At 37.2% G+C, this 27,964-nt stretch overlaps 1 protein-coding gene across 2 annotated transcripts in view; it reads right to left on the bottom strand.

Annotated features, from left to right (window-relative positions):
- MLLT3 (MLLT3 super elongation complex subunit) overlaps positions 1 to 27,573 on the bottom strand; it is a 276,492-nt gene extending 248,919 nt beyond the window's left edge. The window contains exons 1-2 of one of the 2 annotated variants that reach the window (XM_054501809.2): positions 27,279 to 27,573; positions 25,676 to 25,856 (exon numbers count right to left, since the gene is read on the bottom strand). In XM_054501809.2, coding sequence (XP_054357784.1) covers positions 25,676 to 25,856; positions 27,279 to 27,290 — 193 coding nt within the window. In that variant the 5' untranslated portion in view covers positions 27,291 to 27,573. Of the gene's footprint in view, positions 1 to 25,675; positions 25,857 to 26,798; positions 27,086 to 27,278 lie in introns of those variants that run through there. The other variant, XM_063650503.1, reaches the window with a different exon arrangement.
- Positions 27,574 to 27,964: the final 391 nt, after the last annotated feature.

Genomic DNA, 27,964 nt, shown 5'->3' with positions numbered 1-27,964 from the left:
TGAATAATCCACCCCTTGTTTACCATATAATCAAGAAATAACCATAAAAATATCCAAACAGCAGTTCATGCTGCTGCTCTGCCTATGGAGTAGCCATTCTTTTGTTTCTTTACTTCTCCAATAAACTTACTTTCACTTAAAAAAAAAATTACTGGGCATGGGGGTTGCAGGGTGCCGTGGCTCACAACTGTCATCCCAGCATTTTGGGAGGCCAATTCTGGAGGACTATTTGAGCCCAGGAGTTCAAGACCAGCCTGGGCAACAAAGTGAGACCTCCATCTCTACAAAAAAAAAAAAGAAAAGAAAAAATTAGCCAGGCATGGAGGTGTGTGCCTGTGGATCCAGGTACACAAGAGGCTGAGACAGGAGGATCGCTTGATCCCAGGAGACTGAGGCAGCAGTGAATCGTGTTCATACATACCACTGCACTCCAGCCTGAGTGACAGAGCAAGACCCTATCTCAAAAAACAATAAAATAAAATAAAAATTACTGGAAAAATAAGGTTATATTACCTTATAATTTATATTATAATTTTATATTACCACATACTTCACTAAGTTATCCATAAAATCAGACACAGGAAACATTTGTCACAATATAAAATTTTGTCAAAACCATAAACAGGAAAAATAGAATAGATCCTGTATCTATCACTTGAAACATAAGCGTTATCAAAGAAGGAAAAGCACCAATTTGCAACCCCAATAAAATAGTTAATTCAGGCTCATCAAAAAAAGATGAGCAGTAGATGCTAAGACCATTAGAGAAAAGATTATTGTAGCACATGACATTTGAAAGATACAAAGTGTCATAATGCTAGCAGCAGTAACTACAAAAAAAAGAAAGACATGATTTTATATAAAAAGTCTTATCAGATTCTTTTCCTATACTTTTTATCCCTCACAAAAGCACATATACTATCTCAATCCCACTGTAAAAAGAAGTCCTGGATATATGTTACCATTTCTCTACCTAGCTCTGTCCAATATGGCAGCCACTAGCTACCCATGACTATTAAGTCCTCAAATGTGGCCGGTGACTGAGGAATTAAATGTTTTATTTTAAATAATTTAAATTTTAAAAGCCACATATGTCTAGTGGCTATTGTTTTAGACAGTACTGCTGCAGGGTATAAACAAACCTAGCCATGAAAGACAACATAAAAAGTCACAAGCTTAAATTATGGGTAGGCTTAAGGGAAAACTTTAAAAACTTATAAAACTATTTTATAAGCTTTTTTCACCAGATAATTCTGTATCAGGAATTGCCTCCATTGAACTTTCTTACAGCATGTTTTCTTGACTCCAAAAAATAAATGCTGAATAAAAGCTTGCAGAATTAAATTTATAAAGCTTTAAACCTACCCCAAAACATTGAATTACCAGGAAAACTATGGCATTTAATTAAATGTATAGGAGTACCCTGATTTAAGATGTCACTATTTTCATGACTGATTTTTAAAAACTGATTTGCAGTTTTCATTTAAAATAATAAGTTCTGGCCAGGCATGGTGGCACACGCCTATAATCCCAGCACGTTGGGAGGCCAAGACAGGCAGATCACCTGAGGTCAGGAGTTCAAGACCAGCCTGGCCAAAATGGTGAGACCGTGTCTCTACTAAAAATACAAAAAGTAGCTGGGCATGGTGGTGCATGCCTGTAGTCCCAGTTACTTGGAAGGCTGAGGCATGAGAATCGCTTGAGCCCAGGAGCTGGAGGTTGCAATGAGCTGAGACGTGCCACTGCACTCCAGCCTGGGCTGGGCAACAAAGCAAGACTCTATCTCAAAAAATAAATAAATAAAATAAAATAATAAGCTGCTTGAAAACATTAAAAATGTAATCTCACTCACAAAATATTATGGGTCCCTTGCAATTACACATTAATTTTAAATCAGCTTGTCAATTTACAAAGAAGCCAGTTGGGGTTCTGACTGATAGGGATTGTATGTAACCTGAAGCAATTTGGGGGAGTATTGCCACCTTAAGTCTCCCAATCTATGAACATGGAATTTTTTTCATTTATTTAAATAGTCCTCTATTTCTTTCAACAATGTTTTGTAGTTTCAGAGCACAAATTTCACATCTGTTTTGTTAAATGTGTTCCTAAGTATTTTACTCTTTTTGATGCTATTATAAATAAAATTGGTTCCTTAATTTCATTTTTAGATTGTTCACTGCAAGTATGTAGAAATACTATTGTTTTTTGTATACTAATCTGGTATGCTATAACCTTGATAAATTCATCCATTATGGGGATAGTACAGGTAGTACCTCAATTCGTAGGGATCATTAGACTAATAAGGTAATTATTGGAGAGTACCCAGTACTCAGCCTGGCACACAGTAGGCCACTGAAGTACTTTTATTTATCTAGGGCCTTACAAATGTGTCTTACTAGAAAGTTGTTATTTAATACCACTTATGTGCAAAGGTCTGAGTAACACAGTGACTTAAAAAAAAAAAAATCCTGTCCATAAGGAGCTAGAGGTCTTACTGCAGAAATAGATCATCCTTGTCCCACAAGTAATTTGTATAGACATCAGATTAAAAATCTGAATAAGATTTCCTTTATAACAAATTTACCTTCATATACTGTTAAGAGCCTCAGAAGACCATCTACTTTTCAACCATACAAATGAGGTTCAGCCCTCCTTCTTCTTACTATGTTTATTACTAGATTCTTCCATAACTCTTCTGAACACCAGTATTACTGCAGAGTGGTGTCATGTGTTGCACTTGACCAATAAGATAGGAAAGTTTTAGTGTCTTGTAATTACTAGCTTTGTTTTTTCTTTCTGTGAAGCCTATTTCATGCTTTTGAATTTTCAGAAGAGAAACAAAAAGAAATGGAAAATAAAAGGAGTAAGAGATTACAATAAGTAAGGTTCCTATAGAACTGCAGTCACCAATCCTACCACTCTATAGAAGCTTACTAATATTTTTTAACTAAAACAATTTTTTTTCCAAACAGTTCTTTAAACTTAGATATCTGCTTAGTGTTCCAAAGCACCATTTAAAAATCAACCAGGTCCTGTTTCTGTCTCAGCAACATTTGCTTTACTTCTAAATAATTGTTAATTTACATTTATTTGTTGGAAGAGAGACAGCCACAACCTAACAAACCACAATTTGTGCCACAGAGTCTAATCTTAGCCCAGATCTATTTTTGGATTCATAACAGCTTGAGCTAAAGAAGAATTTTATTACATTGTTCAAGTTGGGTCATAAACAGTCTCTGAAAAGAGAAGCAAACCAACAGAAAATGCTGTAGAAACCAAAAATGATATAAAATATGAAAGATTCAGGTTCAAACATCTGCTATATAAATGGAAACATTACTGTGCTCATTTTCAATCTCTACTTACCCCTTTATATTCCCAAAAAACTCTGTTCCTACCAAACTATAACTTATTTGAATTGCACTGAAATTTATCCACTTACAAATCTATCTCCCCTTCACCCCACATATGAGTCTCTGAGAGCAGAGAAGCCATATGTCTAACTAGATGTGTAAATTTGGAAGAGAAGTAGGATGTGCAACATAAGGCATTTCCATCCCACCCCAATACCATCTAACCTGTAAGTTCTCAAAAATGGCTTTAGTTTTGCTTTTATCATTCTAACAGTTGCCATTAGTCATTCTTTAGGTGAGGACACTACAGCCTTCAGTGAAGCACTGCTCAGACAGTATATAAGACAAATGACACAGAACAAAATAAAGTTATCTAATTACCAGAAGTGATGATCAGTAAATTGAATCCATTTAAGTTTTAGCTGATTTACCTGATAGACAGTACACTTCTAAAACTACCTTTCTGAAGTGCTGAGCCATTTAAATGAAACCAAATAAAGGTGATTCACTCAAAAGCTGTCCAGAAAACCTGGTGGAAATGCTAATCAATTTAAGCAAATCACAACATAAGTTTCCAATTTTCTTTTCCAAATTAGAGTTACTTTCCTGAAACCCTATTCTGCTGCTCTAGGCTTCTGATTAGGTGAAGAAAGGGAAACAAAAATTAAAGGGAAAAGCACAATATTCAATGATTAAGAGATGTGCCAAATTTCCATGTATCCAGAGGACTCAAATCATTAGAATTTTCTTTGAGTAGGCCAGGCGCGGTGGCTCACGCCTGTAATCCCAGCACTTTGGGAGGCCGAGGCGGGCAGACCACAAGGTCAAGAGATCGAGACCATGCTGGCCAACATGGTGAAACCCTGTCTCTACCAAAAATACAAAAATTAGCTGGGCATGGTGGCACGCACCTGCAGTCCCAGCTACTCAGGAAGCTGAGACAGGAGAATCACTTGAACCAGGGAGGTGGAGGTTGCAGTGAGCCAAGATTGTGCCACTGCACGTCAGCCTGGGCGACAGAGTAAGACTCTGTCTCCAAAAAAAAAAAAAAAAAAAAAGAAGTTTCTTTGAGTATCATGCAATGATGACTAATATTTATAAATACAATGCTAAGACGTAAAGTTCCTCAAATGCCTTCAGAATTTCTGAAGGAAAACTAAATTACGTTCTGAAACAATTAATAACCGGATGTTTTAAAAAAAAAAAAAGGTAGCATGAAAGCTATCATGTTTCTCCCCATTGTCCATGGTAAACATAACCAAGAACTGAATATTGTACTAAGCCAGACTTAGGCCTCAGAATCCTTCTCATTAGACCAACCTAAAGGTAGAGATATGACCTAGAAGCATGGTATAAACAGAGTAAAACAGTGATGAGCTTATGACTTGGAGTCAAAAGGCCTGAGTGTAAATCTTAGTTATGCCACTCTAAAAAAGGGTGACTATATAATCTATCATCCAAAGAGCAATAGTTCTGACACCAACACAGGACAATAGGCATATACTTGGACTGTCCCCAGCAAAACAGGACATAGAGTCACCATATTCAGAGGCCACATGGACCATGGGCAAGTTAGTTAATCTTCAGTCTTGGATGCCACGTCTATAAAATAACAAGGTGTAAAATCAAACCTTCAGGAACTATAAATTGCTTAGCTTTCTTCTTTTTTCACCTATATAATATTATATTGTACGATGCTAACCCAGTGAGTTCAGAAATTGCAAGAACACTGCACTTATACAGCCTTATAACGAGAACCCTCAAAGAGATAAAATCCATCTTTGACAGATTCAGGATAATTTTTTTAAATCCACACTGATTCTCTTTCTTATCAAATGTTTCCCTTACAATGTTGTCAAAAAAAAAAAAAAAAACACTTAGTTCAAATTCTGATACCTGGGCAGTACTAAACACTCAGAACTCTGTTTCCACAGCTTCATTTTTCATAGCTTCATAAAAGCACTCATCTTGTTGTGCTGTTATTGTGTTTGTATGTGTGGAAAACATGCCTGATGCTGGACTAAGCATTTCCAGAAGGTAAGAACCACGTCTGTTTTATTGCTATCCTCCGTGTTTACTGCAGTGCCTGGCACGTAGATGGTGCTCAATGTTGGCTGAATAAGTAATCAATACTTTAGAAATACAACCCCTTCCTTAACCAACCCCAACTGGTGTACATTCTCAACCCACAAAAATATTCTGTAAGGACGTATCCTTCTTTTCCCTTCTGAGTGTTCACACTCCTCAGGAATAACAGCAATCCAAATGTTTCTTCTCTATAGAGTGATGTCACCTATTTCCCGATTAAGGAACCCACCTTGAAATCCAACTAGATTTTAGGCTTTTGGGAGATTCCCATTTTAAATCCTTACTCAGAAGCTTCCGTTCCTTCACACACCATCTTAAACCTTACTCTTCTTTCAAAGAAGCCCGAACTGACTGCCTGAACACCCAATTATCTCCACCCATTTCCACTTCTTTTCTCCTACCCCCAGTGAACTATTTTCATCCAACCATAACTATAGAGCCTCCCCCTAGAAAGTAAGGTATACATGACATAAATCACTCTACTTATTATGGGAGAATCAGAATCCAATGGGAAAAAATTTAAACCAAAGAAAATTAATACAGTCAAAATTCAACGGCACCTTCAATGGTAAAATGGCTTTAAATTGTGACAAAGCCCCAGTGGTCCCTAAGGCATTTCTAGGGTTTCTTTAAATAAAAAAAAAGTGTAGTCAGTCACAGACATGTTTGCTTTTTCTCTGCACCATTGCCCCCAGACTCAGATTGCTCTAGGGGCTGGGGGTTTGGAGGCAAAACAATGAAGCATTTGACAACCTCAAAAAGTCAGAATCACACTTCACTTTGGGCTACCCATTTAAGTAGAGACATACCATGATACACTGCCCACCTTTAGTTCAGAATATTCTCCAGGTGAGAGGAACAAATCATTAAGGCGTTTTGTATTCAAAAAGATGTCTCTGGCTTCCAGATCAAAAACAGTCATAGAAAGTAGAAAGTTTATTCTGCGTGTTTCTAAAAAAACACATGAAAACTTACCTAGCGAAGCCTCACACTTCACTATGATCTGCAACTGACTGTGGAAAATATGTAACTTTTACATGGAAAAATACTTAGCTGTAGCAATAGCAGACTGTTCTTACCCCAAGCTAAATAACAACAGCAACATGAAACTGTAAATGTCTACTAAGATAGAGTTGGAAACTTTGTGACTCCACTATCCCTCCTCCCCCAGAGTTTCTTTTGCTCCACAAAAATAATTTTAGTCAGATGGGAATAGGGAAAAAACTGCAAACAGAAAGAAGTAGTTTCAATGTGAGTACAATACTGAGTGTCCTGAAAGCAGACAGATCCTCAATAATGTAGCTTCAATAAAAACTTCCTAAACCCTTTCTTTTTTTGTTCCTTTGAGAAAATGAAGCAATTTGCATTTACAGCTTAGTTCCTGTTTCCAAAATAACCCTTTAACTTTTTCTTTTCTTTTTATGGTGGGTATAAATAGCACCAAATTGTCAAATCACAGCTATTTTGTGTGCTACCTATACAAATAGGTCTGATTTCTGGCCAGTCATAAAACAATTACTGCCGAATTCCTCTGGTTCTTTGATATCCAGCTTGTCCACCGGGCTTCAAAGCTAGACTCCAGGACTTTTCTTGGGGCACTGCTGAAAAACAACCTCAACAGAAACACAGAAGATAAAATGTTCCCACTCCTATAAACACACAAAGATATAATCCCAGAAGTAAAACAATTCAGCAGTATTGTGGTGGGTTATTCCCCCTAACGATAATTTAAGAGTACAAGTATTTTAAATTATTTTTTAGCAATATGAATCAATGAGAACTTCGTCCCCCTAACTCGTATGGCTATTTTCTCCATTTTCAAGCCTCCAAAAATTAAGAATTACTTTGCTTTCAGAAAAATTTTCTGATTTACTAAAATAACTTATCCCATGGGAACTTACTGGGATGGAATGAAAGTTCAGCTTCTTAAGCACATAAATAACTATACAGCATAGTATTTATTCAATGTAGCAAAACTCATTCAAGCTAGAAGCTTTCAATAAGGTTAAATGTGGTCAGAATTTCAATAAAGGAATTGTATGTACGGGCAAATTATATGTTTTGACTATAAATTAACAGAACTTTACTCTCACATGGCTTATAAAAAAATCTACATTTGTATATGGGATATGTGGGATGGGCACACACACACACAAATACCTAACCCATATAGCACACGCATGTGCTCAGGAGTGACAGTCAAACTATTTCCTGTTATCCCACTGCAAAAGCAATACATTTATTACAAGGAAGTAAATGTTAAGTCCTGATAGAGACACTTAGAATTTGGCGTCTTGGAGGAGTGGCAAATGTAACATGATTATCAAATCTCCTAATGCCAGGCTCTTGTAACAATGTTTTATTAAGTTTGATATATATACACACACACACACACATACACACACACAGCATATGCACACATATATTTATCTCCACCTAAAAAGAGAAAGACATGTCACTTTTTAATTCCTCCTGCCAATGGCATCATGCCAAATCAATTTTTCCTTAACCCAGTATTCTTGGCAGCTTTATCATAATATGCCATAATTCCACAAATTAAGTAGTTGGCTAACATGTAGCTCTGAATTAAAAGTAGATATGATATAGTCTCCCTCTATATATGAAAGATCATTTTTAGATATATACATAAAATAAAGACTACCTTTGCACCCAAAATCTGCCTCTAATTTCTCCTTCTCACTTTCTCTTTACCATTAGCAAGAATCAAGCACTTTTGAAACATTAATCCGGATCTGATTTTGGCAGTCTTCTGTACTCCTATCCAAGAAACCACTTGGACATATTTATCCAAAGACATATAGCCACATTGTTTTTTAAAATCTATATAATAAGCCAACTCTTATAAGTATATAGGTGAGCCTTCTATTTATAACCCGAAAACTTGGAGCCACCTGTTTACAGCTCTGATCTCAAGAACACCACTTTTACCTCTTAGATCAAATCTGGCACCCGCAACTTAGTACTAAATTTCCTCAAAACAATGTGATTATGTAATCTCTCAAATTTCATTATGTTTTTTCCTCTGAATTTTTTTAACTAAGGCCAAATGCATTAACATACAACAAAATTCTCAATGTGAGTGATAAAAATGCATTAAAAGTAACCTTTAATCTATGCTATTAACTGATTTTATTCTATTTTGGCACGTTTGAAGTAACTCATCTAAGGATTAGTTAGGCTTTTCTACACTTCTTTTTATCAGGACTCTACCATTCTTGATTTAGTTTTGAGAGAAAAGGGTTTGCAAAAACTATAATAATCTCACAGCTGGAGATGGCTGGAAAGTCCGTTAGTACTCATTGTGCCCTTAATTTGCAGGAAGCCTTTGTGCTCTTCTACTCCTCGTTTTACATGCTGAGCAGTTTTCACCGATAAAGTACTTATAGACCAGTTATTTTAGATTAATGAAAAGCCCAGTAAAATTTTATGTACAGTGGCTGTGAACTTTCTCTTTAAAATACTGAAATGTATCTTGAGAGTCTTGATTACATGAAAATCTTAACCCTGGTAATTTGCCTCAATAGTTTTCATGTGAATAGGCAAAGGCAGTCTTAAAATTGTTTAAGAAGTATTATTTTCAAACACAGAAGGTATCCAAAATTTCAGGCTATGAATTCAGATTGAATGGCTGAAGCCTCAGGGCAAACACACTGATTTAATCACGTAGCAGTGGGTTTCAAAATCTTGCCCTCTTCAGACTTAACAATAAAGTATTTCCCTGCCCTTTAAACCTATAGCAATAATGCAAACACATTATACAGAAGGACCCAACATTGTTGAAATTTTGTTGGGATTTTTAACATTACAACATCAATTCCAGGAGTACATGGTATTATTCTAACTCTACACTTATCCAAGATGAGATTTTAAAGTCAATGAGTTAGTATTTCCTCTGTACTTCAAGCCTAAAAAAGGACATTTAAATATCCAATTATCAAGGATTATAAGTCAAACTCAATTTTCACAGTTTTCTAAAACTCTTCAGATACAAAAAACAAAGCCTAACTTTAAATAGTCTAAGTTGAAGTTTTTAAATCTGTCCCAATATAAGCAAAAATGTTGAGATTTGTTATATTCCAAGACATGAAAATATAATCATGTTAAAATAACTCATTTTCTGCTATACTACCTTCCTGTAAATCAGAAATTCAAATCATAGTCATATAGATTCATATCAAACACAGCTAGCATATCTGCAAAGCAGAAATGATAGTGTTTGAAACTAATAGGGTTAAACAATTTATTTTGTGAGGCCACTGGCAAAATCTACAGCAGCTGTCTAACTTTGCCTTTAACGATCATAGCAAAAGCTTAAGGAAGTGATCCAATGCAGCACTGGTCTTTAGTAACCAGATCGTTTCTATTTCATTTTCAGCCAACGGAATGGATAACGAAAACAACATTATGCCTCAGTCAGTACGTTTACTTGACAAGCTAATTTTTAACAATGTTAAACTTTTATTCACATATATGGCCAGAAGTAAGTTGTACCTTTTTTCTGTGTAGATAATCTTAATAACTTTTAAATACTGGCTACACAAGATAAAACTTCAGATGGCTATCACTTCTTTAAACTCACTTATAAAAACTACTGGAAAACTTTTTAGCTATTCAAGAACATATTAAGCTAAAAAATAAAAGGCAAATGGTTAGTCATTGCAGTAAACTGTTGAGCCATAGATGTTTAATTCTTTCAGTGAAGAAAACTGCAGGATTTATACCATTTTATAGAAGACCTGAAACAACTGTATGATGATTTTTATAAAAGAAACAAACTCAATTCCTCAAGGATTACAATTTCCTACCAAAAACTACTTACACTGTTCAAAATAAGCCAAAAATAGCTCTCTTATTACATATCATCATCCGGTTACTATCAATGTATCTGAGATACCTATTCCTACATTCTTTTTTACTCACCCTGTGGAAAACAGGTATTTCAGACATCTAGCTAATTGGGACTTATAAATATTTATTTATTTATAAATCAAGTTTCTGAAGAATGTGAATAAGGGAAACAAAGTAATTTAAATAAATGACCCAACAAAGTTATGCTTATTACTCTAGTTAATAACCACGGGTTCATACTAGAAAGAAGCTCCAAAATAATTTCAAACTAAGTTATGTGGGAATAGGTATGACACAACATTCCCCATTTCAATATTTATGATGCATATGTAACTATATTGTCTTACTCAAGTAATTCACCTAAAGAGCAATTTTAATCCAGTATTTAACGTAATTCCAATCATGTTTACTTCCACAAAGGTTTGGGCCAGAACAATTTTAGTTACACTTTAAGCTAGTATAACATTTATACTATATGCCATAGGTAAGAGATACTAATTGATTATAAATATATCAAACATACTTTCTGATTATGAGTCCTGTATCATCTTTTTATACTATCTTAAGTAGAAGAAATCTCACTTCAACTATTAAGCATTTGAAGACAATTACTAAGTGTTGGTTTTGTAAAGGAGTACAAATTACTTAACACTTAATAATTAAAGTATATGCACAAATGGATATTCCTAAACTGGCACACTTATGAATGGCTTACTGGTTTTAAAAAGTAACTCCCAAATGCTGGGTTAATATGTTTCACTTTAGGGACTTAAACCATAACTTCTTCAAATAAAATTAAAGAAATTAGTTTGCAAGTAATTAATGATGAGAATTCAATAATGTAAAACTATCCCTGCGTATTCTCTATGGCTGGGAAATTTAGCTGGTTATGTTCATATAATACACTTAGTGGGTCTTGGAGCCCACTGCCTGTAAAATCTCCCATGGAGATTCAAGACCACCCATTGAAAATAGTACATTATTGCCTCCAGCAAGAAGCTGGTACATAGGACTGGTTATTCAAGTCTTTTAAATACTATTTTATTGAGGGATTGCGGGAGGTGGGGGAGGGGTGAAAGGGGATTCATGAGTGGATGGGGGAGGAAAACTCAGAAAAAAACAGTAATTTCTAAAGCAGAGGTTCCTGCCGTACCCCCTTCACCCACCCATACTTTTAAAACAGCTACATAAACAAAGTAATAAGTGCTCAATTTCAGAGAGAATTACATTATACTCCATTTGAACAGGCTACAAAGTACTTTTATTTGAAAAGCTGCTTGTGCTCTGTTATAAACAATTTTACTCTGCACCAATTTCAGACAAGAGAAGATGGCTAGGGAGTGTGGGAGGTGGAGTTAAGAAAAATTCACTCAGTGTCTTTCAATGCCTTAAATAGTTGATCCAATAAAGATCCTTTAGAGAAAACTTTAAGTCTATTTTTTTTCTCCAAGTAAGCAAATCATACAGGAGGGCTTTTCTTTTCTAGGGTACTGCACCCTGTCTCTTTAAATTCCAGGCCTGCCCCATTTCCCACGCATTCAATGAAAGCCCCACGTTTGCTGGCCTCCAGCCCACAATGTCAAGTAGTTCTCTTGCTATTGAATTTCAAGATTATTCTTTTGGATCATTTGCCCTTTAGTTTTAAGCACACCAAAGCAAAAATAATGTCTTTCTACAATAACATAAAGAAAACTCAGAGGTCTTTACAAGTCTACAAGTAGAGAACACCTTGTCCTCTGGTTCCTCTTTCACTGCAAAATATGCTCCCACTCCATATGCTCCAAATAAGGGCCATTTGTACACTATCGTCATCTACCATAGTTTTGTCTGTCCTATAACAAAATTTTATGAGTATTTTTATTTAATTTGATGCCAATTTGGAATCTCTTTGCAATACTCAAACCAGGTCTTCGTATTGCTCAAACTCTCCACTCTTCAACTTGGTCTCTGGGGTATTTGGTTATAACAAGTTTTAAAACAATTACTTAATTTTAAAACTATTATTTTATTTTTGCAGTTAAGACATCTATATAAATTAACTTACTAATAAAAGTAGCAAATAAATATTGCCATCTGTACTCATTGTGCCAAAGAGTATATTTTCCTCATTCTTGTATACACCTTAATCCTGAAGAAAGGATTCCAGGCCATTATAAATCACGTTTAGAATTCTCTCAAAAGGAATAGACATAGTTAAGTAGAAATTTGTCAGCAGAACTAAATTAAGTTCATGGAATATAATCTTATTCCAAATGCTGGCAAATAGAATTTGAAGTTGCAATTTTATTCAAGCAGCTAATAAGAAATACCCAGATCACAAATATCATTGTTTATATTTCACAAACATTCTAAGGTAGAGTTAATCTACATGTATTTTATGGATTTTGTAAAATTATCTACTACTAAAGGGAAAATGCCCTTATTTTTATTTGACGTATAGCTTTGCTATGCATTAGTGCACAGTACACTTTTAAAGTTTAATGTCAAAATGCAAATGTGTTTTCTCACAGACTATAAAATCAGGGACTTAATTAGATAAATTTTAGATTGCAGAGAGACCCTCGAGACAACTAAAATTAACCTCATTTTGCAGAAATCATTTTTAGTTATGTTTAAGGAATATTCATATCAATCTGCATTGTACATAAAACATAAAATTATGCACTAATTTCCCTTTGTAAAAACCTCTAGTTATTTTTGTAGCTTATATATGAAATATTAATAAAATCATCTTAGTATCAAAATAGTTTGTATTTATGGAATTATGCATGAATTCTCCATCCAAAAAGGACCACTTCTTTCTCTGCCCTAAATCTTTTTTTCTCTATGCCTTATGTTTGGTACTTGTTTTGGTACTTTTTATTTCTTAAAAGCTCATGTTTGACTTCCAAATTATACACAAAATGCATACACTGGAATGAGTCTTTTATTTCCAATTATCGATACTATTTATTCTTCAACATAATCACCATATATCTAAGCAACATGATGACAGTCTTTTTATTTGTAGTTGATTTTTAAAGTCAGATGTAGGCTCTAGAAAAATTTTTAACACTACACAGCAAGACACACATATTAATTATCAAAGTTATCAAAACTCCACAGGAAAAAAAGGCAAGAACTTTTCAAAACATTCCTAAGTACTCCAAAAATGTATACTGTACTGATATAATACACTTGGGTATTTTTCTGTTACCAAGACTATCCTATATGAATACACATTTATAAATCAGGTTAATCTCATTACTTTTATAACTTCAATACAAAATGTTAAGAAAGGTAAGAACGTTATCTACATGTCTCCCTTTAAAGCTTACAATCAATTTGTGAAACACTGTGCAAATACTCATAGTAACATTAAAGGAAAAGACTCAAAACGACAAGGTGGTAAAAATGTCAAATAGCAAAATTTGAAAATGTTTCTTGGGAAAGACAGTCTTAATCATGTTCCAAATTACTTTTAGAAAAAACTAAAAATCTTATTGTAAATGTGCCGATACATACATTTAAATACTAGTTTTACTTTCACATAATATGAGTCATTCAAGAAAACTTGAAAAAGCCAACAAATTTTACTGACAACAATAAGAAGTTCCTGATATCCCACCTCCCAGAGATGACTTATATTAACATTCTACGATAGTATTTCTTCCCATCTTTTCAGTGATGTATTTTTATCTGTCACATACTTCTCAAAATGTGGGGTAAAGAAGAACAAATCTAGCCATTCTAACACAGAAAATGAACTGAATCAATGATGTTAACCTAAAAAAGATACTCTGTCAAGAAGCATTAACTATAAGCTATTGTGTAGCCTTTACAATGTAAGAAAATTCCTATTTATTTGCAGCTCTATTTTAAATGTCTGCATTTGTGTATTTTTTGATAAATTATCGGCTCTAGTCAATTGCTTGACAATTTTCTTTATAGAATTGGAATGCTAACTAAAATTATTTTTTCTTTGACCTAGAAGTTATACAGCATGTTACAACTGAAGAGTAGAAAACTACTTGCTTTTCAAAACAACTTCAATTGAGCATTTGATTTATTAAATAGAAAACCCTATTTATTCTTATTTGTATGTATGCAAGTATGCTGGACGATCAAAAATTTCATATACTTTCTTCTAACCTGTTCACATGATAATACCGACAGTCCTCAATTAGCTTACATGGGTAGTCCTCAATTATTACTCTATTGATAATAAAAACACAAGTAATACCTGGTAAGTGATACTTCAGAAAAGCAAATTAAGTGACACAATTTCAAGGTCTATTTTATGTAAAAGACAAAAAAGCATGAAAAACCCAATAATCTAATGGCATGGTCAAGAGCCATGATTGAGGAAGAAGTTTCCTATCAACACTGGGTGGTCTTCTGAGTTCTTGAAATGCTCCAATCTACAAGTAATAGTTGATGGTTGAGGTGAATGGCACCGATATGATCAGAAATTAACTTTTACAAGTGTAACTTAATCCCTTATTTGGTGAATTACTCATGTTATCTTCTACTTCCCTATTACTGCAGCAAGTCTTTCACCCATTTCACTGTCCATTCACCATAAGAAAAGATAAAATTCCAATACACTGATGTTCATATGTCGGTATTTTATTTTCTCAAAAATATCATTTTCCGAACTACTACTTAGGAAGAGTGAGAAATTAAATACACCACATGTCTATTGTCTAGCATGATAACCAATATAGCTATTTAGTAAAGGGTAGTTATTATTTCATTGTTATAAAAACACTAGATCAATGACAATTGCAGAATTTATCCTTTTTAAAACTAAAGGAAAAACAGTATTTTCAGAGCTGCAAAAGCCCACACAGCTTTTTCAGTCCAAACACATCCTTTCTACCTCCCAGGCCAGGGCCTTTCCTGCCACACTGCTAAATACTGCTCCTACCAGTTACTGGAATACATTAGACTCTTATTTTTAAAGCTAAAAGGCTGGTTGTATTTCATGGATTAGGTAGTAAAAAAATGATAGAGCTGGCCAAGTCCTTCAAGTTTGTGTCTAGCTTTTCTTTTTAAGCATCCAAAGTAAGTGAAGAAAGAATAAGGGAAAAAAGAGAAAAGAGAAAAATTCATTTTTGCCTATTACAAATGCTAGAACACATTCTATAAAATGTGATTCTCAGCAGACACAATGTTTCCTGCTAAATTCAAGTGGGGTTCTGTTTACACAAAGTCAATTATTAGAGGTGCAGAAGAAATGAGTTTCAGAAATCTGAGTAATAATTTATAACTTACAGGAGTGGAAAGTCAAGTCAGGGATTCTAAAACCCTTTTTCTGACTTGCAATACCTGCCTTTATATGGTTGCCAAAAACTTCCAGTGTCAAGACATTACATTGATGGAGCTATAAGTAGTGTCTACAGTGATAACATAGGTCCCATCCTTTCTGATGTGTAACTCTAATGCAACACAGGAGGAAAAAGAGATAACATATACAAAGAGAAGGGAGTGTTGGACTAATGAAAGCATGTAACACATAACACGTGCTATGATGAAAGTTAGCTTCCAGCCCACTAGTTACTATTTCTGTGCATACAGAGAAAAAGTCATACAACAAGCATCAGACAATTTTGAACTGTGTCAACATTTTTAAATAACCTGTTCCACTAAATGCAACTAAATCTCAACAGCCCAAACCCCCCATTTTTCATTGAACCTCTATAAAACACCTGCTTATTATAGAGAAACAGAGAAACAAATAAAATGAAGGAAAATACTATGTGAAATAGAAGAATGTTTCCTCAATATAAAAAAGGCCTTAATTATTTAGCTTTCATTATTCATATTAATGAAGTATTTGGGGTAAAGGGTAAAGATGATATAAAGTCTACAATGAACCTGGTTTTTAAATACCCAAAGTGTTTTACATGTTTATCAAATGAATAGATACCTGGAATAATCAGACAGTATTCTATCCCCAATACCATCCTTGGAGGGAGGCAGGGGAAATGGGACATAAAAACCTATCTGCAAAAATGAAAAGGCATCATTCAGACTAAATTTATATCTGAAAACATTAAGAGGCAAATTACCTCCCTACTCTCTGAGCCACTGCTATTATTATTAATACTTCAGGAAACTGTTAATATATATTTTGCTTTTAAAAATCAATATACACACACAGAGCATTTGGCCTGGTATTGATGAGGAAATAACTAATAATTTCTACTGGAAAGGTACAAAGAAAAAAATCTAGTTTTGACAAAATCAAATATTTTAAAATAGAAAAAAATTAACTTGGCTTTGAGAATATCAACCTTCTAATATGTGTAACTAATTAAAGGTAACTAATTATATTTATAATCACTAATGAACATTAAAGATAAGCCATAATTTTCTTTAATAAAAAAATGGTGACTTGATTTTATCCAAAAAGTTAATTGTTAACTGCTACATACCAACTAAATCACACCCAAATGCTAGCCTTATCTTTTTAGAAATTCTATCGTAATAGCCTTCTTCAGTCGTCAACCACTGCAAACTTATCACACTTAAGTCAAAAGGATTAAGTCATGCAACATTACTTCTTAAAACAACACTCTGCATCCTTCAGGTAATTGCAATTCTTACCACTGGGTGTGTTGGGGACAAAATATCAGGAGATAACTACCACCCAGCAACAATTTTTTCTAATGATTTAATCTCAAAGGAAAACTTTAATTCATATAGAGAATTTGATTTTGTCTGAAAGTAGCTATAGAACTTTTTCCTTTTAAACAGCATCTACCATGGTTACCACCACTTAATTAAATCCTAGATCATGTCTACAAAAGCAGCTATTGCTGAACATTTGTCTGCTAATATAAGTGAATTATTACTCAATGTTTTAAAAGTAAACATTGACCACCATTTATTACTAGTTATCTTTGCACAGGCATACTTGTGACTCATTGTGTCTACATGCAAGATCGCTCCACATTTCTAGGCTTCTGATTAAAAGTAAAATGAAAGGGTAATCGAAGATGAAGAATGTCAAGTGTCCTTTCCAGCTCTAAAAAGACACAGCACACTGAAGGCAGGGACCTCCTCTTACTCTTATTTGTATCTCCCTCAGTCGTTCACTGTATCCTACATATATATTGCCTTTTGGTTAAGCACATTACTATGGCCACCAACTAAATTCTTAAATAAGACCCTAAGCCCAGAGAGGAAAACAAAACAAAATAAAGCACATCAACTTGACAAAATTAAAAGCTTGCATATGGCAAAAAGATACCATAAATCAAGATGAAAGAAAAAAATGAGGCAAGATATTTTCAACAAAAATAACAAAGAACATCCTACAAACAAGAAAATTACAAACATCCCAATCTTTTCTTTTAAGAAAAAGGATATAAAAAGAAGTCAATAAAGAGGAAATCAAAATAGTCAATAACTATATATAAAATGCTCAATCCCACTAGGAACCAGAGAAATGTAAATGAAAACAAAAAGATACCAAATTTCAACTCTGAAAAATAGGAAATATTAAAATTGCCAAAATTGGCAAAGATATAGAGGAAAAATGGTACTCATTTTCTTGACAGAGTATAAACTGTCACAACCACTTTTTAGAGCAATCTGACAGCAGCTAGTACAAATGAAGACACACGTGCCCACAACTCAATAACTCAAAATCTAGGCCTATGTCCAAACCCTTGTTCATCTGCACAAGGTAACATGCACAAAGATGCTCACTGCACAGAATAGAAAATGACCTATTTATTTCTTAATAGGAAAACAGAAAAGTAAAGTATACAATATATTCCCATGATGAAATACTAAGCAGAGGAAATTAAAGAGAATGACGTGGCTCTTTATAGATGAAATGTGGATAGGTTCAAAAACAGAATTGAGTGGGGGGAAAAAGCAAGATGCAAATGTATTCACTCATAAAAATATTCTGGTATTAAATAATGGCAATGGTTATACAACCTTATGAATATACTAAAAACCACAGACTTGCACAATTTAAAAGGGTGAATTTTGCATGTGAATTATATCTCAATTGAAAAAAAAGATTCACTAGCATGATCCTCTTCATGTTGATTTTTAAGACACAATACATTATTATCTGTAAGCAATATAAATGTGCAAAATAAATAGAATAGAAGACAGACCGAAGGGTTGGAAGAAAAGGCTGGGAAGTATTTTAAAACATTAGCTGCATCTATAATAGTTAATTCTCCAGAATCCAAACAAGGAATCAAATAAGATAATATGTAAACATTTATTCATTCTTGGTAGTGGAGATTTGAATGTTTGTTATATCATTCTCTGCATTTCCCCATGCTTTTTTTTTTTTAATTAAAAAAGCAGCCATGGACTACAAAGGACAAAAAAGGCACATCACAAAAGACAAACGGTAAATAAATACATAAAGAAAGATATGTAGCACTGCTAATCATATAAATGCAAACCAAAATAAGGTAGTTTTTCCACACAGATTGGCAAAGATTTTTTTTAAGCTGTTAATTTCTAGTTTATATGCCTGAGGAAATATAAACTGGGACAATCTTTTTGGAGGAAAGTTTGGTAATATATAACAAAATTTCAACTCTGTATACCTTTTGACTCCACTACCTCCCTTCTAGAAATTTAACATAAGTAAATTATTAGAAAAACCATTAAAATGCATGTCAAAGATGTCCATCACAGCATTATTCATAACAAATCAAAACTGGGAAAAATCCAAATGAAGTATAATAAATCCATATACAATGTCATGCCAGAAAAATCCAACAATTTTAAAAGATGATATGCCACAAGGCTAGGAACGTTCCTCTGCTTTATCTCCAGCTCTAAGAAGGGTGCTAGGGCCGGGCGCAGTGGCTCATGCCTGTAATCTCAGCACTTTGGGAGGCCAAGACGGGAAGATCACCTGAGGTCAGGGGTTTGAGACCAGCCTGGCCAACATGGTGAAACCCTGTCTCTACTAAAAATACAAAATTAGCCGGGTGCGGTGGCGCATGCCTATAATCCCAGCTACTCAGGAGGCTGAGGCAGGAGAATTCTTGAACCTGGGAGGCAGAAGTTGAAATGAGCCAAGATCATGCCACTGCACCCCAGCCTGGGTGACAAGAGGGAAACCCTGTCCCAAAATGAAAGAAGGAAGGAAGGAAAGGAGGGAGGGAGGGAGGGAGGGAGGGAGGCAGGCAGGCACGCACATAGTAGGAGCTTAAAAAAAAGCACACACTTGTTGAATGAATGAATGTTAATAGTTAATATTGATGTGTATGTGTATATATATAAAGATGTCTAACAAATATTAACTATGGTTATATATGAAAATTTCAGATAACTTGTCCATGGTTTGACTTTTCTACGATGAACAAATATCTACAAATTAGAAAAAAAACATTTCATTTGTTTAAAAAAATGAACAAGGTTCTTCATAAAAGCTACACCACAAAATTATGCCATGTAATTTCCCAACTTCTAGCATCTCTTTTTGAAGATTCAAAACAAGAAAAGTTCTATATCTTAGAACTGTAAAAGTGATGTTAAATAGTGGGGATTATCTGTAATAAATGACTAGAAAGGCAAAAAAGGGGCCAAGGCTGGTCCATGGAAGACCCATGAGAAAGAAACTTCAAAGAACCAAGAGAAGGAACAAAGGAACTTTAAGGCAAAATTATCAAACCAAGTGATATCCCTGCCTGGCCTACTTCATAAAGATAGGTAGTTCTACAGAGGGGCACCTACAATAATGAATATAAAAGACTTCTGCATAATTCAGGTAATGCAACACAGAATGGACAGTGATAGGCCGGGCACAATGGCTCATGCCTGTAATCCCAGCAATTTGGGAGCTCGAGGCTGGTGGGTCGCCTGGCCCCAGGAGTTGGAGACCAGTCTGGGCAACACAGTGAAACCCCATCTCTACCAAAACACACACACACACACACACACACACACACATTGCCAGGCATGGTCGTCCACGCCTATAGTCTGAGCTGTTTGGGAAGCAGCTTGAGACCAGGAGATGGGAGGATGGCTTGAGTCCAGGAGATGGAGGTTGCAATGAGCTGAAATCATGCAATTACAACCCAGCCTGGGTGACAGGGCCAGACCATGCGGAAAAAAAAAAAAAAAAAAAAGAATGGACAGTAATAGTAGCTATAAAATATGTCCAGAAAAACCCAAGTTTAAATTATCCTTTTCTGAAAAAAAATATCGTTAGGTAATCATTCACCGGAATTTAATGAGGCAAACACCTTGGAAGATTTACCTTTTCTGTTTCCATTAAATAAGTTTTTATTAGCAACAATAATAACAATCAGCTTCCATGTATTGGGCAATTTATGTGTACCAGATTGTAGGCTGAATACTTTCTACCAGCAGTTCTCAGAGTGTAGAGTTAGGACCTCAGGATCCCTACGATCTTTTCAGGTGATTGGTGACATTAAAACTATATATATAATAAAATCTATTAAGTTATTTGCCTTTTTCCTTCCCATTCTCTCATGAGTGTGTAGCAGAGTTTTCCAGAGGCTACAGGACATGTGATAACACAATAGAGTGAAAAGAGAAGCAGGTAAGAGGACTTAGTTGTCTTCTATTAAAACAAAGAGATTTGGAAAAAAGAAAAAGAAAACAATGCCCTCTTGTCACTGTTTTTAAGAAAATGTTTATTTTTCATTAAAATGTTACCTGTATGTTAACATGTAATAGGTTACCTTTAGACAAATTAATTTCTTTAAAATGTCTCCATTTTAATTTCTAATACAGTAAAATTAATAGATATAATTTACACAAAAAAACTCTATGCATTCTTCAATTTGTAAGTGTAAAAGGATCTTAAGCCCAAAAAGTTTGAAAACAGTTGATTTATATTTCAACCTCAACTTATGAGGTAATAGTTCTATTTTATCATCATTTCCATAATGCAAATGAGAAAAGAGATACAGAAGTAACTTGTCCAAAACCACACAAGGAGTCTCTTAAACCAACATTTGAATACAAGTCTGTAATTCCTAACCCTAAATTCTCTTCATCTTTAAGCAACAATATCTACCCAAGATATTAAAGATCACTTTTAGATCTTTAAGATAGCTTTTAGATAGCTTTTTTAGACACTTTTAGATAGCTACATGCTAATCCCTATTTTTAAAACAATATTCTATATTGGTTTTTTATTCTTTTTCAGTTTTAAAAAGTTATGTGTGCTCATTGAATGTTTTAAATATACAGAGTTAACTTTAAAAAAAAAAACAAACACTACAAAAATAACTTCCCATCACCACCACAAGTAGCTACTAAAGTAAACTACTAGTAAGAGTTTGATGCCCGCTAATGCAAATTTACTTATTTACAGACATACACATGTATAGACATACATATACTTATCTGCACAAGCACTTTGTTAAAAAAATGAGATCACAATGATTTAGCAACTTGCCTTATTTCACTTAATTATTCTTGAAGATCTTCCTGCATCTACAAATAGATATACCTCTTTTTATAGATTATCATCATTTAATTGTATCCAGTTGAGGGCCCCTATATGGCTTGCTTCCAAATTTTGACTATTACAAAAACAATCACAAGAAACATGCTGTATCTTTGTGTACTTGTGAGAACATATTTGTCAGAAAATTCCTAGAAGTAAATTTGCTAGGCTAAACAGTATAAACATTAAAAATCTTAATAGACCTTGCCAATGTTCTCCAAAATACCCCTGCCCAATTTACATTCTCGCCCACAGAATATGAGATTTCCTCCAACAATTCAGCTTTTAAGTGCCTTGGAAAATTATACTTTATGTGCTTCAAAATGCACAGCAGTAAAACTGTTCTCACTGGTCACCTAAATTTCATACAGAACCCTACACAAATAACACTCGCTGAATGTATCAGAACAGTCACTCATCTTCATTTTGTTCCTTATATCTTCTAAATGACTCTGAAGAGAAAATATACCAGATGCACACAACGTCTTCAGCTAGTAAGCCCTCAAATATTAGTTACCTTGATAAAAACTTATCCAAATTATTTCAGAAGACCATTTAACACAAATCAAAACTATGCAGTAAAGCTGGCCTCATACACTTAAAGGAAAATTGTTAGAGTGGATTTATTAAGCTTTATCTGCCCACTCAAAGGACTAAGGCTACAAATAAAAAGCTATCAAATCATACCAGTGGCCAAATTAGCTTCCATAAAATAATAAGCAACAGATTTCATATCATAAATGTCAGTGAAACAAATTGCAATAGTAAGGATGGCTGTAACTGGAAAGAAAGTTCACTCAAATTCATATCATACTAAAAACAAAAACATTAATATTTTAAAAGAAATGTTTTGAATGTGACTGTTCATTTCAGTCATATCAGACTAGTACAAATCTTTGGTACTAATACATAAGATATTGTCTTTTTTTGCAGGTAAATAGTTTAAAAATGCATCATACTCTGACCTACCTGTTTTGTCATGGCTAATAGACATTCCAGGCTTCATCATTTCATCAAAATCTCTTTTCTAAGATTTTGTGCCAGTAGTTTTAAAGTGAAGGTCTCCCACACATCTTTATGACAGAGTAAAACCTCATTAATGCAAATCCAATTAGCTCAATTCTGAAATGCTATACGTAATTCTCATTAGGCAACAAGTTAAAAATACTATAATTTCTTCTCCTACAAATTCTAATATACTGTGAAGTAAATCAACCTGAAAATCAATTCACTTTTCCAAACCAAAGATTTACAAAACTAAGGACTCTTTCATCTTTGTGGCTGAGCAGTTCATCCTCAGTCCTAAGGTTCATCTCTGTTTAGCAGCTACTGTATACAGTGAAAATGATTTAGATTGTCACTATAGCCAACACAGCTTATTTATTATAGAATATGAGCATTTCTTTTAAAGATCTTATAACTCAGATTTCTCACAAATTCATATTTGCAGTTTCTCCAATTTCCAGTTGGTAGAATTTTACTCTATCACTTATAGATCTACAGTATAGCTAACATAACACTTCAAAAGGTACTGGAAGTAGACATACAAATTCTTGGCATTCTTATTCTATATTTATTCTTATCATTTTGAAAGACTTTATAAGCCAAAAAATAAGTCCCAGGATTAAGTGGCATGTTTGGTGTTGCTTGAACTTACAACTATTCCCAATGAACAGAGAAACCTTCTCTTGCAATCTGAATCATGTGTAATTACAGTATGACAAGGTCTCTCCTGGGTGATGTAAGCTGGCACTTTTCCCAGGACTTGTCACATCATGGGAAGCACACATACAAATAAAAATCCAAAAATAAACATTTTAAAACAATGGCTTATAGACTGCATAGAGAACCTCCACAGTTGAGTATAAAAATTGAGGAATCCAACCAACAAGCAGACATCTCTTACCAGAGACCTCTGAGAAGTCATCACTGCTATCAAGCAGCTTACCACGCCTAGCAACAACTCCCATGTGTGGCCTATGTGAGCAGCACCCTCATGTTCCCTCAGGGTAGACAGAAAATCATTAAGCATAGGAAATAAAAATAACATCAATGCACACATCCACTGAAGCAGAAAAACAATGGTAAAATAGAAGTTGATCATCTTTAATTTCATAATGCCAATTTCTTGATTGTCAAGGTGCCTAAACAAAGTTACCTTAAGAGCTACATCTTCTGCCAACTGAGTTAATTTTCCTAATAAATGTTGCTTTTTAAAAGCTTATTTCACCTTGAAGTGAACTGCAGCCAAGTAGTAGTAATAACGTATACCAAGGATCTTAGAAAGTGGTTTCTTTTGTTTAAACTCCTCTGCTCTACAGACACATGGAAAGGGAGAGAGAGAATCCAAGAAGCAGCATATCAACCTCATCAGTGATAGAAATTTGACATCACTCATCCTTACCACAGTTTGGAGGAAATATGAAATATAATAATCTCTGACTATATTTTAACATAAAATGCTAACAAATTTCAAATGTTATTTCCTATAGGCCATGCATATTTCTAGCCCTCTATAAGAAACTGGATTTATTTATTAACCATCCAACAAAGACCATCAAATTCACTGTTCAAGTTTTCAGGAGGAGTTAAAACCAAACCGCTAAAGGCAAAAAATACAATCCTACTTCCCATTACATGAGCTCTGGAAACAAAACTAAGCACCAATACAAACCTCTGCCACCTCTAAGGCACACGGCATTTCTCCTTTCTTTATTCAGCCCCCTGAATGTTCAATAATTTCCACATAGCTCTAAGCGGAATAGATTTATTATGATGTTACTCTAAGAAACGGCAGGAGTTCTAGATGCCAATAAAGATTACGGATCAAATGGAAGATAACTACTAACCATTGTGTCGACTTAGATAAATAAACCTGCTCACAAACAAAGCACCTTATTGTATTTGTACTGTTACCTTCACTAATCCAACTAAAACAATCAGACATTAGTTTTCCAGGGGTTGAAGGGAAAAGAAATCGGTATTTCTCAAACCCTCTTTAAATTTCTTTCAAAATGACACTCCGTTTCTTTTTTCCAAAACTGTCCTGCCCATTATGGAAAATGTTTGGGACCGCAGAGGCCCAGTAGGATTATGCAAACTAGACTCCAAGGCTAAGAACCAAGGTGGGGAGCGGAGCGACTAAAGCAAAAGCCTTCCTCCACATCTTCCTCTTCAACTTAGCTTCGACCTTTGCAAGAACTGTCTCCCTGCAGATCACATCCGGCAGACACTTTGGAACGTTGCTCAGAATCAAAGGAGCAGTCAAGTGCCACGCGGAGGTGGGAGGGAGGAACGAGTAAGCCCCCCAAGTAAACATAAAATCCAGACTGGAGTGGGGTGTGGCGGTGGCTAAGCCACAAAAAGAAAAGTCTATGGCAACTGGCACCTGGTGCCTCATACACAGACAGGAAAGCAGAGAAGACCCTAAAGAGAACCGACTTGCCAAGACCGAACAATAACTACATCCAATACATTCTTTGCTAATAACACAGGTAAATCTTAATTTCTCTAGGAAAACACACACACACACACACACACACACACGCAAAGTGTTTATTCCCTCCAGCCCGATTCCCTACATCTCCAAACTCAACAACTAATTGCACCTTTCCCAAAGAACCCGCGGCTAACCCCAGCGGACTGGTGAGGGCTGACTTGGGATGAATAAACACTCGACACCTGACGGTCCTTTCTCTGCGGTGACTTTCACCAAGCCGAAGTGGCGCGCGCGCGGGCAGGCGGGAGCCGGGACCTGGCCCGCGCGGCGCCGCGCACCCGGATCCCGAGGCTACGCCGGCGAGCGCGGCGCTGGGGGCGGGGAGCGGAGCAGCGGGACCGCCCGGGCCAAGCGATTGTTTCCTCGCCAAGCAAAGACATTTTTTATCAAGACCCTTTTGTATTCGAGCCCTACCTCTTTTTGGCCTAGGAAAGCTTTCGTGCAAGTGGAAGACGACTTTCTCCACAAAGTGCTGTATGTTACTGTGCTCCGGGCCGCGTACGAACACCATCCAGTCGTGGGTGAAGCCCTCCACGGTGGGTTTTTTCCTCACCTGGGCGCGGTGCCCCAGCTCCAGCTTCACCTGCACGGCACACTGCGGGCAGGGGGAGGAGAGATAGCCGTGAACAACAGGAAGGCGACGTTTCGGCTGTGAACGTTGCGCCTGACATTTTTTTCCTCCTTCTTGAAACGCACATAAAAGGAAACGACGGTGCTCTCTGCATCCACGTTTCACGCGCGTGGGCGCGCACACCCCACACCCCCAAATATACCCGCCCGCCCGGCCCGGCTCGGCCCCAGGCGCCCCGGGCCCCGCATCCACATCGGACAGGATTGTAACGGAATGTTATCCCCAGTCGGGAAGGGGGTCGGGGAAAAGAGCGAGAACACACTCAGCCACGACAAGCACGACAACAAATGCATCGGAAACAAATCAGAAGGCGATGCCGGGGCGGTTTCCCGGCGTGGGAGGGGAGGTGGCTGGGACCCAGCGGGACCGAAGGGCTCCTAGCGAGCCCCCTCCCCGAAAGTACCGCGGCGACAGGCACACGCCGAGGAAGTCTTTGTGTACGTGTGTGTGTGCGTGCGTGTGGAGCGCTGTGCCAGGCGGAATGGAAACTACAGGCAGCCTCTGCTGATGGGCACAAACTCCCGTGCTCTTGCCACGGGGTTCGTGCACAACAAAAATGAGACGTCGTCATACACACTGAAACACACACACACACGCCCGCAGGAAAACACGCCGAGGCATCCATAACTTAGAGCACCCCGCACCCCCCGGCGAAAAGCCCCACGCGATCGGCCAGGCCAGTCGAACCGAGCCCCCGCAACACACTTTCAAGAACCCAAGTGGCTCCAAAGTATCTCCCACCTCCCCCCAAAAAATGAAATTCAGAAAGGCAGGGCGGCGGGCGGACAGCCGCCGAGGCTCGGCTCGCGCTCAGCACCTCCCGGCGCTGGGGCAAAGTTGCGTGCGGCCCCGCCGCTGTCAGCCCCGCACACTTCGGCTCACACACGCGCGCCGCGGAGAACGCACCATCGTAGCGGCCGCGGCGCTTTGCGGAGGTGCGGCCGCCGAGGCTGCTCGCCGCGTCCCCGGACTGTGCCCGCAGCTCCCGGCGGCGGCGGCTGAAATATGGCTGAGTTATTATTCGCCTCCTTCCACCGTGTGTGAGTGTGTGTGTGAGTGCGCGCGTGTGAGCGAGAGGGAGTGTGTGAGTGCGCTTCTTGTGATTGCAAAGAGGCGAGGAGGGAGGGAGGCGCGGGGGGGGTGGAGGGGCGAGTGTGAGCGTGAGTGTGTGTGTGTGTCTGTGTGTGTGTGTCTGTGTGCGCGCGCGCCGGGGGGGTGGGGGAGGAGGGGAGCGGAGGCTGAGGGAGAGGCGGCAGCTCCCTGCAAGCCGTACCAACCTTTCTCTAATTGGAACCGCGGAGCGCTGGCGCTGTCTGGGCTGCGGCGGCGCAGGGCGAGGAAGGAAAGTGGGGGAGGTCTTTTATTATTATTTTTGCGCGTACTTACCGAGCTAGCCATGCTTGGGGGCCCGGAGGTTTGCTGGGGTGTTGTGTGGTACCCCCCCTCCTCCGCCCCCCCTCAGCTGTAATTCATGAAGAGGCTGCTATGAATGAGAGCGCGCCCAGGAGCGGAGGGTAGATGGCGGACATTCTCTGCCTTTTTCCCCCCGCGCTCACTTGCTCGCTCGCTCGCTTATTAAACTCAGCCCCAAAAGCAAAAGCAGCAGCAGCAGCAGCAGCTCCAGGGTAAAGGAGATGATTCCGGAGCATGCGCCGTCGCGCCTGACACCCGGGCTCCTAGCCTCACAGGGCGGAGGGAGGGCTTGCCGGCGGGGCGGAGCGCGCGGGGAGGCAGAGCGAGCGAGCCAGGGGGAGCTCGAAAGAGCCAATCACCTGCCACCTCCCGAAACCCCGGCGGCCCGCAGCGCCGCACTGGAAAGCCTCGCTTAAAGTAACAGGTTCCTGCTGGGGGGGGTGGCAGGGAGGGGGCGCAGGAGTGGGGAGAGCGGCCAGCTGGGGAGCCATCCCAGCCCCTGTGTAAACTCTGCTCGCCCTACAATAAAAAACGGATTAAAACTGCTGGAATGTAGCCACTGCTTAGAGCCCCCAGCAGCCGGAGAAGGGATGTTAAATCAAGTCCTTAGCTAGTACGCACGGGGAGGAGGGAGTGGGCTTTCTTTTACTTTCCACCAC

This window comes from Pongo pygmaeus, chromosome 13, assembly GCF_028885625.2.
Source record: "Pongo pygmaeus isolate AG05252 chromosome 13, NHGRI_mPonPyg2-v2.0_pri, whole genome shotgun sequence".
NCBI classification, from domain to species: Eukaryota; Metazoa; Chordata; class Mammalia; order Primates; family Hominidae; genus Pongo; species Pongo pygmaeus.
Note: the sequence above shows the minus strand (reverse complement) of the source record. Positions and strands in the feature narration are given on the sequence as shown.